General features: G+C 38.7%; 1 protein-coding gene across 2 annotated transcripts in view; it reads right to left on the bottom strand.

Moving 5' to 3' along the window:
• USP22 (ubiquitin specific peptidase 22) overlaps positions 1 to 14,577 on the bottom strand; it is a 267,180-nt gene that overhangs the window by 50,524 nt on the left and 202,079 nt on the right. For both annotated transcript variants that reach the window (XM_072597603.1, XM_072597602.1), the window contains one exon: positions 9,211 to 9,380. In XM_072597603.1, the coding sequence (XP_072453704.1) occupies positions 9,211 to 9,380 (170 nt within the window). The remainder of the gene's footprint in view (positions 1 to 9,210; positions 9,381 to 14,577) is intronic.

Consider the following 14,577-nt stretch of genomic DNA (forward strand, 5'->3'; position numbering starts at 1 on the left):
AAAATCCTATTAGCTTAAGGGCTCCTTCTCAGACTCCTTTACTGGATCCTCATGCAGGCCATGCTGTCTAACTGCAGGTGCCTGTCAGGGTTCTGTCCTACGCCCTCTTCTCTTCTTCCTCCATACTGCTTCACTTAGTGACCTCATCAGCTCCCGTGGACTTAACTACTTTCTCTAAGTTGATTATTCTCAAGTCTACTTTTCCTGCCACAACTTCTCTGCTGACCTCTCTTTTCACATTTCCACATAGACACAATCTCCGCATAGATCCAATAGATATATTAAACTCAACATGTCCAAAACAGAACTCATTATCCTTCTCCAGAACCCTCCCCACCTCCTACTTTCTATTACTATATACGGCTATAGGCAACACAATCCTCCCAGTTCCTTAGTCATGAAACCTGGGAGTAGTTATCTTTGATTCTCCATTCTCTTTCACATTTGACTCTTTGCACTGACCCCTACCCCCACCCCAATCCAATCCAAGCTGTTGCCAAGACCTGTCAATTTCAGTCACCAAAGTGATTTTCCTAAAGTGTAGTGACTGATCATGTTACTCCTCTATTCAACAAACTCTTGTGGCTCCCTACTGCCTCAGGATCAGATATAAAATGCTCTGTTTGGCATTCAAATCCGTTAATAACCTAACTCCCTCCTACCTCTCCAGTCTTCTTACACCTTACCCCAACATTCTCTTTGGTGGATGAATGGAGGATGGACTAGATTAGGGAGAAATCTGATGTGGGCAGACCCACCAGCAGGCTACTGCAATAGTCCAGGTGTGAGGTGATGAGGGTCTATGTATCAAGGTAGTGGCACTGCCAGAGGCAAGAAGGGAATGTATGGGAGAGATGCTGCAGAGGCAAAATTGCCAAAGTCACTGGTAAAAATGCTCACTAAAGCACAGGCATGGACATATCCCTAAGGCACTCCACTATAGATTTTACTCAAGTTTACAAAGAAAACTCCAACCCAAATCATTTGGTTGGAGCCTAACAAATAACATAGTCCTGATCTAATGATGCCAGAGAAGAAATGACTAGACTACTGAAGGTTATGTCAACAGAATGAAAACTCTGGGGCAGTTTCTAACTTGCTAGAAAGACTAGGTATAATCCTGGAAACGGACTATAATACTATTTTTTTGCAGAGGCTTTCTCTTAGGAAAAGCTCATGGTCTAGTTCAGCACCATTAAGCAGGCCACAGCAAACCATGAAATAAAGAAAAATATGAAATGATTGCTAGTGCTATGTGACCTCCTTTCATTTCTGCAGAGCTGTGGAAAAGGAAGCAGATGGCATTAGGAATTAAATAGTTTATAGACCAGCCATGAACATTAAATTAACTTTTGGTACCCTAAATATGAGATCCTTGTCTAGTGACTGGGTAAATACTGGAGGATACAGCAGGAATTAAATATCAATCCTGATATATTCTCTCTATAAATGAAGCCATTAGATGAAAAGAAGTTGCAGCTAAATGGAAGGATGGTTCAAAGGTTACCAAAAGGGGAAAAATAAAGGAATTGGTTTTACTGTGCATCTAAAGGCAATAAAACAATTATTTCATGGGACATTGTCACCTCATAGTATTCATTACAAGTATCTGCAAAAAACCAAAACCAAACCAGGATGAAAACAGCAACTTATGCACCAGCATCTACTGCAAAGCAAGAGATTATAGAGAAATTCTATCCATTAGAAGGGATTTTCTAAGTAAACATATACTTTAAATCTTAGTCATGACAATGCAAAGGTGAGCAAAAGACTGTAAAAAGCATGTTAGAAAATGATTCAAAAGTAAGAAGCAGAGGCCAAAGGCTTACGGATCAAGTTGAAGCTTTATAAGTGTTTAATGTCCTCAGAAGAGAAAACCCAAGAGGGCAGGCACTAAAGACAGCAACATAAAATAACATTACAAAAGGGAAACATTATATTTTAACAAACAGCAAATGACTGGATGTCTATATGCAAGTTATTTCTTTATTAACTGTTTAATTGTATCACTCAACATTACAGCAAAGATAAGAATCAATTACAAACTAAAACAATAAAACTGAGAAGATGTGGTGTGTAACTGAGGCATGTCCAGTCTGACCCATTTAAAATGGCTTTTGACACTGAAATATGGGAAACAGATCATATATCAAGGAGGACTATCACCATTTCCTAAAGAAGTGTGACTGATATAAATCAATTGTCACAACAGAGAGACCAAAATGCCCCAGCTAGCCAACATTTAACTTTCCTGTCAATATGAGAAATATCGCAGCCAAGGGTAATCCTAGTTTAGAGTATAAACTGGTTTGCAAACTCTTACAGAGGAAGATGATGGAAAATTTTGAACAACACTGTCTTATAACAATGAGGAACAAAAGCAGAAAGATATTGACAAATTTTGGTGTGAGACCTACTTTAGCTAGTTCATCTTGAAAGCATGGAAACTGGAAGAACAATGAATTTTTTTTTTCTTAAGCAAGGATGTAAAGATTTTTATAATTCTTTTCTCCATTAATGAAGGAGAGTTGCCACATTTGGAGATTCAAGATCATAGTCTCCAAGGCTTCCAATGTCCCTTCCAGCTCTAAATCTATGCTCCTGTGAAGGGGAAACGAGTCTAAAGAAAAACAAAATAGTTAACAACTGCTGGACATGATATAATAAAGAAGTCTATGTAGTGGGTAACAAAACTTTAAGGACAATGGAAGGATTAATTTTCAATATGTCTGAAAGGGAGGGGATAACAAAGGCTTGGGAAAAAAAAATAATCTGACCTCATTCTTCTAAAAAAAACTCAACTAAGAAAATGGCAAAAATTTTAATAAGACCCACGTGCCTTGAGAATTTTTACCTCTGTACAAAATCTTTATGAAGATGTTAATCAAAAATAATATCACAAGTCCATGAGACCTTGTGTTGCATCTAGATTTATTACAAAAGGAATGAACATGTATGTGGAACCCTGAGCAAGAGCACAGAGAAATTCATATATTTATGGCAGTACATCAAAGGAAGGAGAAAACAAAAATCTTCTCCTAAAAGAGTATGGCATGGAAGGGGAAAGTACAGTGCAAGAAAGGACAAAACCCTTCCTAAAGGGGAAGATCAAGGCAAAGGCCAAAACAGAATTTTTTCCCCTTGGGAACTGCTAGACCATGAAGATAGGATGACCTGCTTATCTACAAGGGTCCCAGTTGCACAAGCAGTTTTTCATTCCAGTGCAGACTGGCTGGTGCCTGTCAACTCCCACACACACAAAGGGAGTCTAGTTTGGGGTACTAACAACAAATCATGTCAGCTCAGGAATGGACTTCAACCTTGACATATTCAAGGCCTCTTGCATATTCTGGGTCCAGTGTTTCTGGAAAATATGCCAACGAAAAAAGACAAGTTCAGGGGAAATATTCCTTAACAAAGATTTGTAAGGGGAATAGGATGACTTCAACAAGTAATGTTTTACACCCTGTTAACTATAAAAGTTAACACAATGGACTAAAAGGTGTAGAAAGTACAAGCTCCCACTGTACTTTCTGACTGCTGATCATAAAAGAGCCTTTGATTAAACAGAATTAGAGTGATGTCTTAAAGGCTCATAGTTCTCCCTGGCATATGCCAGAATTATATAAAATTCCTTGATAATCAATCACTCAACCAATAAACCCTTGCTTAATGCCTATTCCAGGGATATATCTATGTACCAGAGTTAACTGTTTGATAACCTTCTGATTAAAATCAAGTGAAACATACAACATGACAGTATTTGTCACTAACATGGAAGATGCTCTGCCAAGGGTTCAAATGCAAATTCTTACAGATGCTGTGATTCTCCAGATGATCCTACTTGTGAAATGTTATCTTGCTTACTTTATCAAGCTCCAGATCATTGCAGAGATGCCTAAATGAGATCCACAGTCATATAAAGAGTTTGGTCTATACCCATAAGAAGAAATCTATGGATGCTTACCATCTACATCACAAAATGCAGTTGGACAGTCCAGTGAGCTGAGACACATTCTGGACACATACTGCAAACAGACAATGAGTGGGGCCCAGAATTGAACTAGGGGAAGAGTATTAGACTGTATTTGGGAAACTGTGCAGTGCTTTTAATGATCTCAAACTTCTTGAAATAAACGTGTGTGTGTTTCTTAATAACATAAAATTTCTTCTAATGAGAGGCAGTACAGTGTACAGGGGAAGCCTGAGCCCAGGTCTCCCTAACCTAATTCCTAAATCCTGCCTCTGATACATACTAGCTCTGTGGCCTCTCAGGGTTAGAGATGAGTTGGTGCTCTGTATCAGAGGGAGAAACTCTGCATCGATGAAATCACAGGCTAGGATTTCCGCCTTCACTCTCCTGCCCCCAAAACTTCTGGTGACATTGCGTGGCTGTTATGGAATCATTCACTGTCACCCACAGGGCATGTGCAAAGCAGCTCTTTAGACTTTTGGAGACAACCCAGAACCTGCAGGTTAGCAGGGGTCTCCTCATAACTGGCCCTGCTTCCAATAGTGCTGTTGTGCCTTAGTTGAGAGGAGTACCCCTTGGGGAGAAGGGGCTCACCATCCCTACCATTACTTATGTCATGATAGTCCTAAATTGCCACCGATGGGCAGGCAGGTCAGCATGAAAACCTTTGGAACAGCAAAACCCCCTAGAACCTAGACCAACAGCTCAGTTTCTAGTCGGGGCCTCGTGGCCACAGTCCAGGGACATTATTTTTGTGTCTAATGGCAACTAGACACAATTCTTACTGATTGACTATCAAGGAATTTTATATAATTTTGGCATATGCCAAGGAGACCATGAACCCTTAAGACATCACTCTAATTCTATTAAATCAAAGGCTCTTTTATGGTCAACAATCAAAAAGGACAGTGGGAGCTTGTACTCTCTATACCTTTTGGTCCATTGTGTTAACTTATAAACATAAGCTGTAAAATATTACTTGCTGAAGTCAGCCTATTCCCCTTGCAAATCTTTGTTAAGGAATGTTAAGGGCTCCCCTGAACAGGGCTACTTCTTTTGTAAGTGCTGCAGTCCCCATCTCCTCAGCTATGACAGCTACTGAAGACCTGGAATACAAAATTCTTGCCACCAAAGTTCTTGGCGTTTGTCAAATGGTTCAATATCAGAAACCTCTGTGGTTTTGTTAATGGAAATGCCATAAAAGAAGAGGCATCACTATCTGTTTTACGACTGACCCTGAAAGACCATGGGCCCCTTCTTCCACTAGCTGTTGGCAATTTCTACATGTACTGTCTGTCCCCATTAGAATATATGCTTCACTGAGAATGGGGACTTTCTTTTAAAATAAACAAACAAACAAACAAGTCTTGTTTTCTATTTATATAATCTCCAGAGCTTAGCAAAGTGCTTTGCACATTTATTTTGCTTAATAAATGCCTATTCATCCCTTCTTCGATCCCCAGGAGTCATGGTTGATAACACAGATCATAGCTGTTCAAGCCTTTCCATGTTGTTTTTCTGTATTATACTGTAAGTCATTGTATAAAGTACTGCTGAATGACTCTGGAAACCTAAGTTACACAGGACCTCTATTCAGCAGGAGAAACCGGCAATACTTGTTTCATGCTTTTTGGCATATCTTCATGAGGTCATATATTGCACACTATGCATCGAGCCAAACATTTCAGGGGATTTTGGAGGACTCTGCCAAATTCTTCCAGTAAGAAGCACCATGGAAAAAGGAGAGCTGTGACAGGGACCGGAGTGGTGACTGGGTATGGAAAGGTGGTCGGGGAAGAGTGACCAATCCAAACATACTTGGAAAAGACAAGATAATTTTCTTCACGTAGAAAAGAGATCAGATTTGTTTTGCATGGCCTGATTTGTCAGGACTAGGAACAAGAGATGAAAGTCGTAGAGAAAAAATTTAGCTGTATATAAGGGGAAACATTTCTTAACAATTGGAACATTCAAGAAAGAAACAGTCTACCTAGAAACGAAATGAATTCTTCAATACTGGAGGTCCTCAAGGTGAGATTTACTCAGGCACAGGGTGGACCAAAAGAGGCCTAATGTTTCTTTGAATAATAATATTCTGATTCTGAATCATGAAAACAGATCACCAAGGACTGCTTCAGACCTTACTGCAATCATAAAGTGTGGGGGTCATAACTGTAGACTTTCTTTCCCCTTTTGTGATCAAGAGCTCAACTGTTGTCATTTCCCAGCTAAATGAATGCTTTGTCTTTTAAGAAGCAGGAATGGGGTCACCAAGCCACCACCTTCAAGCCTTCACATCAAATGGTCTTTACCAGCTGAGATCTAAGTCAGGGCCTGGAAGTGGGGAAGAAAACAGTCCCAAGCAGATTTCTCCACACTGCTGACCAAATACACACAATGGTTTGCTGGTTCAGGATGGTTTATTTGGCCCCTTGAGCACTTTAAGGGCATTTAAGAGAGGAAGTCTCTCCAGAAACAGGGCAAAGACATAAAACGGCACCTAAATCTGGGATTTCAAAGGATATTATGATTCAACACAGCAGAGCACATTATCCTGGCCTGGCTTGGAACTATTTCAGGCTGGGAAAGACAGCTCGCACAATATAAATGTAATTCTTCCCACTGCATCTCTGACTAAGCAAACAGATTTAGAGGCTACAAATGAAAGAAAGAGACTAATAGGGACCACAATCTATGGTTCTATTCACTCTTTAAAAGTTAAAATGAAAGCAATTCAGAGGCAAGATAACAAAACTCAAAGGCTTATCATACATTATTTTAAATTATTGCCCTACAGTCCTTAATCATGTGTGATATGCAAAAGTATTTAAGTAAAAAAAGTAGGGATAGAACTTCCCATGGAATAATCCTAAAGAAAGGCCACTCTCTGCATGGACAAAGGGGAGGAATGAAGTGGTCACAGCAATCGCATCACAAGAAGCAGCCCAGCTACGAGTTACATTCCCAACTTCCAGGAAGTAGTGGGAAAAAAAGTTAACCATGTCTGAGGCAGCACGGTGCAGGAGAAACAGGGTTGAGGTTTGGAGGCACATTCCACAAGACAAGTTGGGTGGCCCTGGACAAATTACTTCACTTCTTTGTATTTTAGACAATTTCCTAGGATTTAGCTAAGTGTGATGCAAACTGGGCAAGTGAATCACCACAATGGAAATTCCTGCTAGTGACAAAATCGCAAATTCTTTGCAAGTATCTATATCCCTCACTGTACATGAGAGGAAGATTGAAGAATGATGGAGGACTATATTCTGCCTTGGCCAAACCACATTTGATTACATTATTTAGTCAGGGGTAAAACATTTTAAAAAGGACACAATTAAATTGAAGTACATCCAAAAGAGGGAAACTAGGATGGTGAGAAGAGTAAAGAACATGAGGTGATGCCCAAAGACCAGTTAAAGGCACTACAGACTTTTGATCTGAAGAACCGAAGGACTCTCAGACTGAAGGGGCACTGGGGTTTGCTCTTCTTGGTCCCAGGGAGCTAAACTAGGAGAAATGAGTGGAAGCTGCCTAGAGATGACATTAGTTGATATACGGAAAAAGCTCACTAAGCCACCCAAAGTAAGGTAGGTTGCTTTGGCAAGGTGTGGTCCCTGCACTGCAAGGCTTTCAGTGATGACCACCTGTCACTTAGAGCAGATTCTTGGCCTCTCTTGTTTGAGGTCTTTTCCCTTTCCAGCCTTTAGTTCTATGACCTGAAGATGATATGCGTCTGAAGATGATGCTCCTGAGTAAACACTGGGGCAACTTGGACTTGATGAGGTTAGGCAAATCACTTACCTGAGCCACGGTTGCATCATCTGTAAAATGAGGAAAATGATTTTCTCACAGGGTTATTGTGAATGAAGTGCTGTACATGAGCAGCAGAGCACAGGAGGAGGACTGGCCTCCAAGTGACAAGCCTCCTGGTTTATTCAATGCAGACCCTTTTTCAGAGAAGGGCGTGATCTGCACTGGTACAAAATCCTCAGTGGAAGAAATGAAATCACAAGTCTGGTACAAAGAATGTTTTATAAATGTAACTGCTATTCTCTCTGATATAATCTGAAAGAGGAAGAAAGCAGGGAAGACATTTTCCCCTCCCTGGATAACAAGAATGGGGACTCTGAAAGTCCAGTCGCTGACAAGATTAGAAGTTCTGACTCCAAATTGATCATTTCGGCCACATCCCTAATGGCCGACAGCACATCTTTTTCAACAGCACATCTTGTCTGACTCAGGAGCAGTGAACTCAGCAAAAATAACTCTGTACTTTTTACTGGCTAGATTTTTCTGTCCCTCTTTCTAACCTTTTAAGAGCAATTAATCTCAAATGCAATAAAGGAACAAAGATTTTTTACATCCTCGGACTTCTTTCATGCAGCAATGAAGAAGAGTGCGTAAACGCAAAGTCATTAAGTGTTCTCACAAGCCCTAAGATTGGCTTAGAAAACAAAGTATGAATAGAGGTTACTTGAAAAGAGGCATACAGATGTGTTGCAAAAGCATAAATTATGCATTTAAAATAATGACATATAGACAAATGAGTGAGAACTGATTTTTCTCAATCTGTAGATGGTGCCATGGACACAAAGAAAAAAAAAAGAGGGAGGCTGGTAGAGTTGGATAAAGAATCCAATCAGATGACTAGGATCTAGTCAGCCCTAAAACTGTTTCATCCCAGCAATGCCCTCCTTCAGTGCACAAGAGAGGCAGTTTTTGGTATCTTATCTGCAAGGCAAAGATTAAACACTCTGAGGAGGGGTTGGAAATAATGCAGACTCAAGATCTGCAGTATGTCCATAATACATGGATCTACTGTATCCTATTTTTCTCCTATTAGGATGCTTTTGCTATGAATAAGGATGGCAATGAACAGTAATGAATTCCTTGTAGTATCTACACAAACGAAAGTAACCGAGTGGCCTATACTACAAAGTCCATCTTTTACAATAAGTTCTCAGGAGTTCAAATTCCCACTGCCAACATCTGTGACCAAGTCCTCCTACATTACCTGAGAGTTAAGCACAAAAAGTCTATAAATCGAGAAATTCACTTTAAAAAGACGGCATCATCTAAATGGACGGTTGTACGTACTATTGAGTTGTTGTGCCAGTTTTGTGGAACTGAGGTTAGATCAGTGACTTTTCTCATCTAGTTTTCTTTCTTCTGAGCCCTTTATCTTTCTAAAAAGAGCGCATTATGCTGCAGTGCTTTGGAGGTAAAACTGCACTCACCTCCTGAAAAAGCGTAGACATTTCACAAACCAGACACGAGCTGGGACTTTGCATTTCACATTTGTGCCTGTCAGAAAGGAAGAAATCTCGCAGTAGTGGAGTGTGGGTAAGTGCTTGGACAATACAGTTCATAAAACACGTGTTCCCAAGATTGATTAGCCCTCGTAGACCTAGAAAAAAAGAACAAAGGCACCAAGGAAATATTAGGAAAACTTACATAGGCTTTCAGTTATGTGCATTTCACATTAGGTAACAACAATAATTCACAAGTGCAGAAAGCATTCCTCCTTTTCATACTTCTCTCTAAAGGTCAGGGTAGAAATCTTTCCCCGCAGGTAAACAGCTCAGGTGTGACAACAGGACAGCATTTCTCCAGATGGACTGTGTCAGAATGCATGAAACCACTGAAATGTCTTTAAAAACGGAAGGACACTGAACAGTTGTTAAACTCTTTTATTCCTTAAGGTTTTCCCCTTGGTTTCCACTAGAAATCAATGAGAATTTCTTTTATGGGAAGGGAGGTTCAGAATAATGCTGTGTAGCTTACAGTGGAAACGCTGGCTCCAGGGGGCAGAAGGCCTGGCTTCAAATCTGCCTGTGATGCTTACTGACTTGGCCAGACAAGACTGTTTGTTCACTCAGCCTCCCTGGGCATCAGTTTGCTTATCTGTAAAATGAGGGGACCAGATTAAATGGTCTGTGAGGTCTCTTCAGGCTCTATATTTATGATTATGATCTCAAGTAGATGCTAATGCCAAATGTAGCCCACACCTGCCTATTATATAATAGGCAATCAATGATTATGATCTCAAGTAGATGCTAATGCCAAATGTAGCCCACACCTGCTTATTATATAATAGGCAATCAATATTTTAAGATCAAAGGGATATTAATATATCTTTACAAGGTAGATTACTAAAACTTAAGACACTGCTTTATATATGTCAGGCCTGAGTAGAGGATACATATTTAATAGCTTTTATTCCTTGCTCTTAATTTAAAAATTTTAAAATACATTTCATATTTTCTCTCTCAAAATGTACATGGTTTGCCATGTGTCTTTTTACTTGAATCACTGATTTCTATGGGTCAATGGCCTTTTGAAAAAAAAAAATTCTTCATCCCAACATGATATTATGTCATTAAACTCTCATTTAAGTGAGGTAAGTAAGGGAAGATGTTATTCTATTTTTTTTTTTGCCATTAAAACATTTAATAAGCACCCTCCCCCATATATTATGCCTTGACTTAGGTACTGGAGGAGATGGGATGGGAAGGGTGGGATGTCAAAAAAGGACAAAGAGGACATTAATTCTTATGTTTTTCAAAGGAGTCATTTCCCTGAAAAAAATATTATAAGGGAATAGTGGATGGGAAGGAAGTGGCCATGAAAGAAGTAATCCAAAACAGACCCATTTTACTATAAAAAGGCCTTACAGTTAGGAAGAAATATTATTTGACTGTCAAATTCTTGAGAGTTTGCTCAAATGCCCTCCCTAACCCCAACCTATCTCTTTTTGATGGTACTGGAAATTCTTCCCAGAAGGAACCTTTTTTAAAAAAAATCAAATTTGTGCTAAGTCATTTAGTAGAAAACCATCCTTGAGAGGCCACAGGGTACAGTGGAACGAATACTGAATTTGGACTCAGAGGATCCTGATTTAAATCTTGCTGTGATAATTATAACCTAGTAACTTTAGCCAAGCATTTGTAAAATGAAAGGATTTAGCCTAAACACTTCTAAGGCCCTTTCCACCTCAAATAAACTTTCACAGGCAAACAGTCTAGAGCATGAAGGGGTAATGACTTGGGGTAAACAGGCCTGTATCAAGTACCACAAAGATGATTTTAGGCAACCAGAACATTGTCATTGTGGGGAGAAAGCAAACTGAAATGCAGAGATCTGGCAATTTAATCTAGGGCCTGCTGCATGCTGACGTACTTTTGAAAACAATATTAGTTGTTTGGTTTTAAATGGTGAAGAAACATGAAATGACCTCATTTTACAGTTGGGAAAACTGAGGTCCACAAAACTGACTTGACTTGTCCAAAGTCACATGGCTGCTATGTCAGAGTGATGACTTAAACCTCAGTCATTCTGACACCAAATCAATGGTCTTACTACTGTACCAGAAAGCTTGACTACAGGTCCTATGGTCAATACTCTTTCCATTCTACATAAAAGAATCCATATATGTATTCACAAAGGAAAACCAATTAACCAAATTTTGGTGACTCAAATGAAAACAAATCATGGCCAAAGGTAAAAAATACTATTTTCTTCAGGTGACGTTGCTGCCAAAACCTATGATGGTTATTAGAAGGCCTTAAAATAGTATCCTTAATAGCAATCCATGATATAAGTTCCCATCTGAAGTCTAATTCCAATAACTGGTTGGCAGTACAGAATTCTTAAAATCTCCATCAGCAGAGCATGAGCCCCCAAAGTCCCTTTTAAGCTAGATTAATAACTTGGGTTAACAAAGAACTTTGCTCGTAACAACTCTATGAGGAAGATTTATCTACTACATTATACTGTCTCTCTGATAATATGATATCTTAAATGTACATATACATATGTACATGCACTCTCTTCAAAAGACAGGATTTTTTTTAATGAGGGGATTCCAATCTACTGATGTTTTTTCAAGAGTCACAACTTGGAATTTTATGTTTTTAAAATTCAGGAACCGGTTGTCAACATAGCTTAGCAATATTAAGAATAAGAGTTAAACTATTTATGAAGACCATCAAAGGGTCAACTCATAAGAAGGTGGGAAAAAGTAATGCACTACTTCTGAAACAGAAAGGAAGACCAGATCCTCTCAAGGTGTTGACACTAAATTTTGAGTCATTGTCTAGGGCACATTATGTGAAGTGCAGTAGGACACAACTGTAGAAACACACCAAAGGGAAGCCACAGTCACAATCTCCAGCCAAACCCTGGGCTGGCCTTCTCCTGGGACCAGGAGCATTGCTTTTTTTTTTTTTTTAAACAGGTTTGAAAAACAGAAGTTTGATATGTTCCATTTGATATATTCTAGCTCTTAATCTTTAATTTTTAGATATTTCACATTGGTCAGTTTAATTGTTCATGGTAACTTAGCTACCTATTATAGAAGGTAAAAGGCACAAAAAATACTGACAGGCTTCCACCATGGGAAAGAAAAACAGAGGGAAAGAGACAGGCAGAGACAAAAACGGACACATGAGACTAAAAGCCAAGGAATTCAGGACTGCTTTGAATATGGCTCATATTTGTTTTTCCATAGCTTCCAAAACCTCAGTCAATAGACTATATACAAGGACATATCATCCTAAAATAGGGATTAATCTTTTTCTGTATCATGAACCCTTTTTGGCAGCCTGATATAGACTACTGAGCCTTTCTCAGAATAAAGTTTTTAAACAATTGAAGGAAATGTTAAATTTCATTGAGAGATAAGTGAACATAAAGACATAATTTATATCCCATTCAAGTTCAGAGATCCCGAGTGTGTGTATGCATGCCAGGTTGGAGGCGATTTCTCACTGTAGTTTACTTTCTAAATGTCCATTATCAAAACAAATATAAAATGGCTGCTCAAGAGAATGTGTCCTTCAACTTATATGAAGTGAGCAGAATCAGGAGACCATGTACACAGTAACAGCAAAAATGTAATGATAATCAACTGTGAAAGACTTAGACTCTGATCAATACAATGATCTAAGAATCTTTGAAGGATTCATGATGAAAAATGTTATCTGCCTCCAGAGAGTGAACATTGAGTGCAAATATAATGTTTCTGCTTTCTTTTATTTTTCTTACTTTTTTTTTGGCAACAGGGCTAATATGGAAATACATTCCATGACTTCTACATATGTAATTGGTACCACATGGCTTGCCTTTTCAATGGGTTGGTAGAAGGGCTAGAGAGAGAAAGAGAATCCGGAAATCAAATTTTTTTTTAAAAAAATGTTTAAGATAAATAATGAATTTAGAGAGATTCCTTCAGCAATGCTCTTATTGGAAGGAATATTTAGGAATAATTTTTCTAACTTTTATTCCAGACAGTTTAATTTTCACATCATTTTTTAAGAAACAAACTTAAAAAATTTCTAAGCTTATTTTTTTATTTTGCTAGTCTTGGAGGGAAAACAATAGGAAACAATTCCCCCCCTCACTTTCCATATTTGATCATTTGTATTTTGATGAAGCCATTATAAGATAATGCTAAAAGAACCAATTTCATTATGGTGAATATGCCCACTAAAGGGCTATTTATATAATCTTGAAAATAAAATAAGATCTACACACAGAATAGCTGAAGATGTCTGTTTTTCACATTTGCAAACCAATTTGTATACTATAACACTGTAACAAAAAAAAAAAAAAAAAGTCCTGCAGGTGGCAGGTAAAATCACAGCACAATGGCAACTGTTTCTCCAAACAGAAAAAGGTTAAAAAAACTACTAAAAATAACTTCAAAATTCATATGCTCTGACAAATCAACACCTTCTTGTTTACGTTGACTATAAAGCTACTCTTAACATGCTCAAAGCCTAGGTTTCATAAACAGAAAATAACATGCATTGTTCTCATAGGAAAAATAGAAAGAAATGAAAAATGCAGCCACTGACTATCATTTCCCCCCCCCCCCCCCCCCCACAATGGAAGGAAAGAGCCAAGGAGGTTTTTCTTCTTTCCTACTGTGTCTGTGCCACAATTTATCCACACACTGACAAAAATACTCTTTACCACAAAGGCACACATAAGTCTTGTGAGTTAATTCAGGAGTCATATTTAGCAATAAAGCTAGCTATTTACCCACCCTCACCCCCATCCCTCCCACCCCCGCTTTTAAAAGGAGAAATGTACTATGTGGGCTAAAGATAACAGAAGAGACCACCCCACCAATTGGGTATTTCTCTTTATTTTATTCAGCTTAATGTCAGGTTGAAGAACTGTAATATCAACTTCCCACAGTCAATATTTAACTTTGGAATTAACAAATTGTTATAACCAATTTGTTATCCTTGCTGCTTAGCACAATCTGATGATAAAAGCAGTAGCAGTGGATGAATACAACACCCTCCTGGACAGACTCCATGACTTTGGCCTTCACTAATATCATTTCCTATAGTCATTCCTATTACTACAGAAGGTGAACACAAGACATGCCCTACTCAGTGGTTGATGCTGAGTGTTTTCTCTCCAGGGGCATACAAACATTATGGGAAGAATCCAGCAGCTTCCCCTACAAATATTAACCTCAAATTATGACTCAGAATCTACCTCAAATGTTCCCAACTGTTTTGAGCTCTCAATCAATCAATAGGTATTGATTAAGAGTCAGGCACTGGGCTAGGAGCTGGGGATACAAATAT

The sequence above is a fragment of the Notamacropus eugenii genome, chromosome 3, assembly GCF_028372415.1.
Source record: "Notamacropus eugenii isolate mMacEug1 chromosome 3, mMacEug1.pri_v2, whole genome shotgun sequence".
Classification (NCBI taxonomy): Eukaryota; Metazoa; Chordata; class Mammalia; order Diprotodontia; family Macropodidae; genus Notamacropus; species Notamacropus eugenii.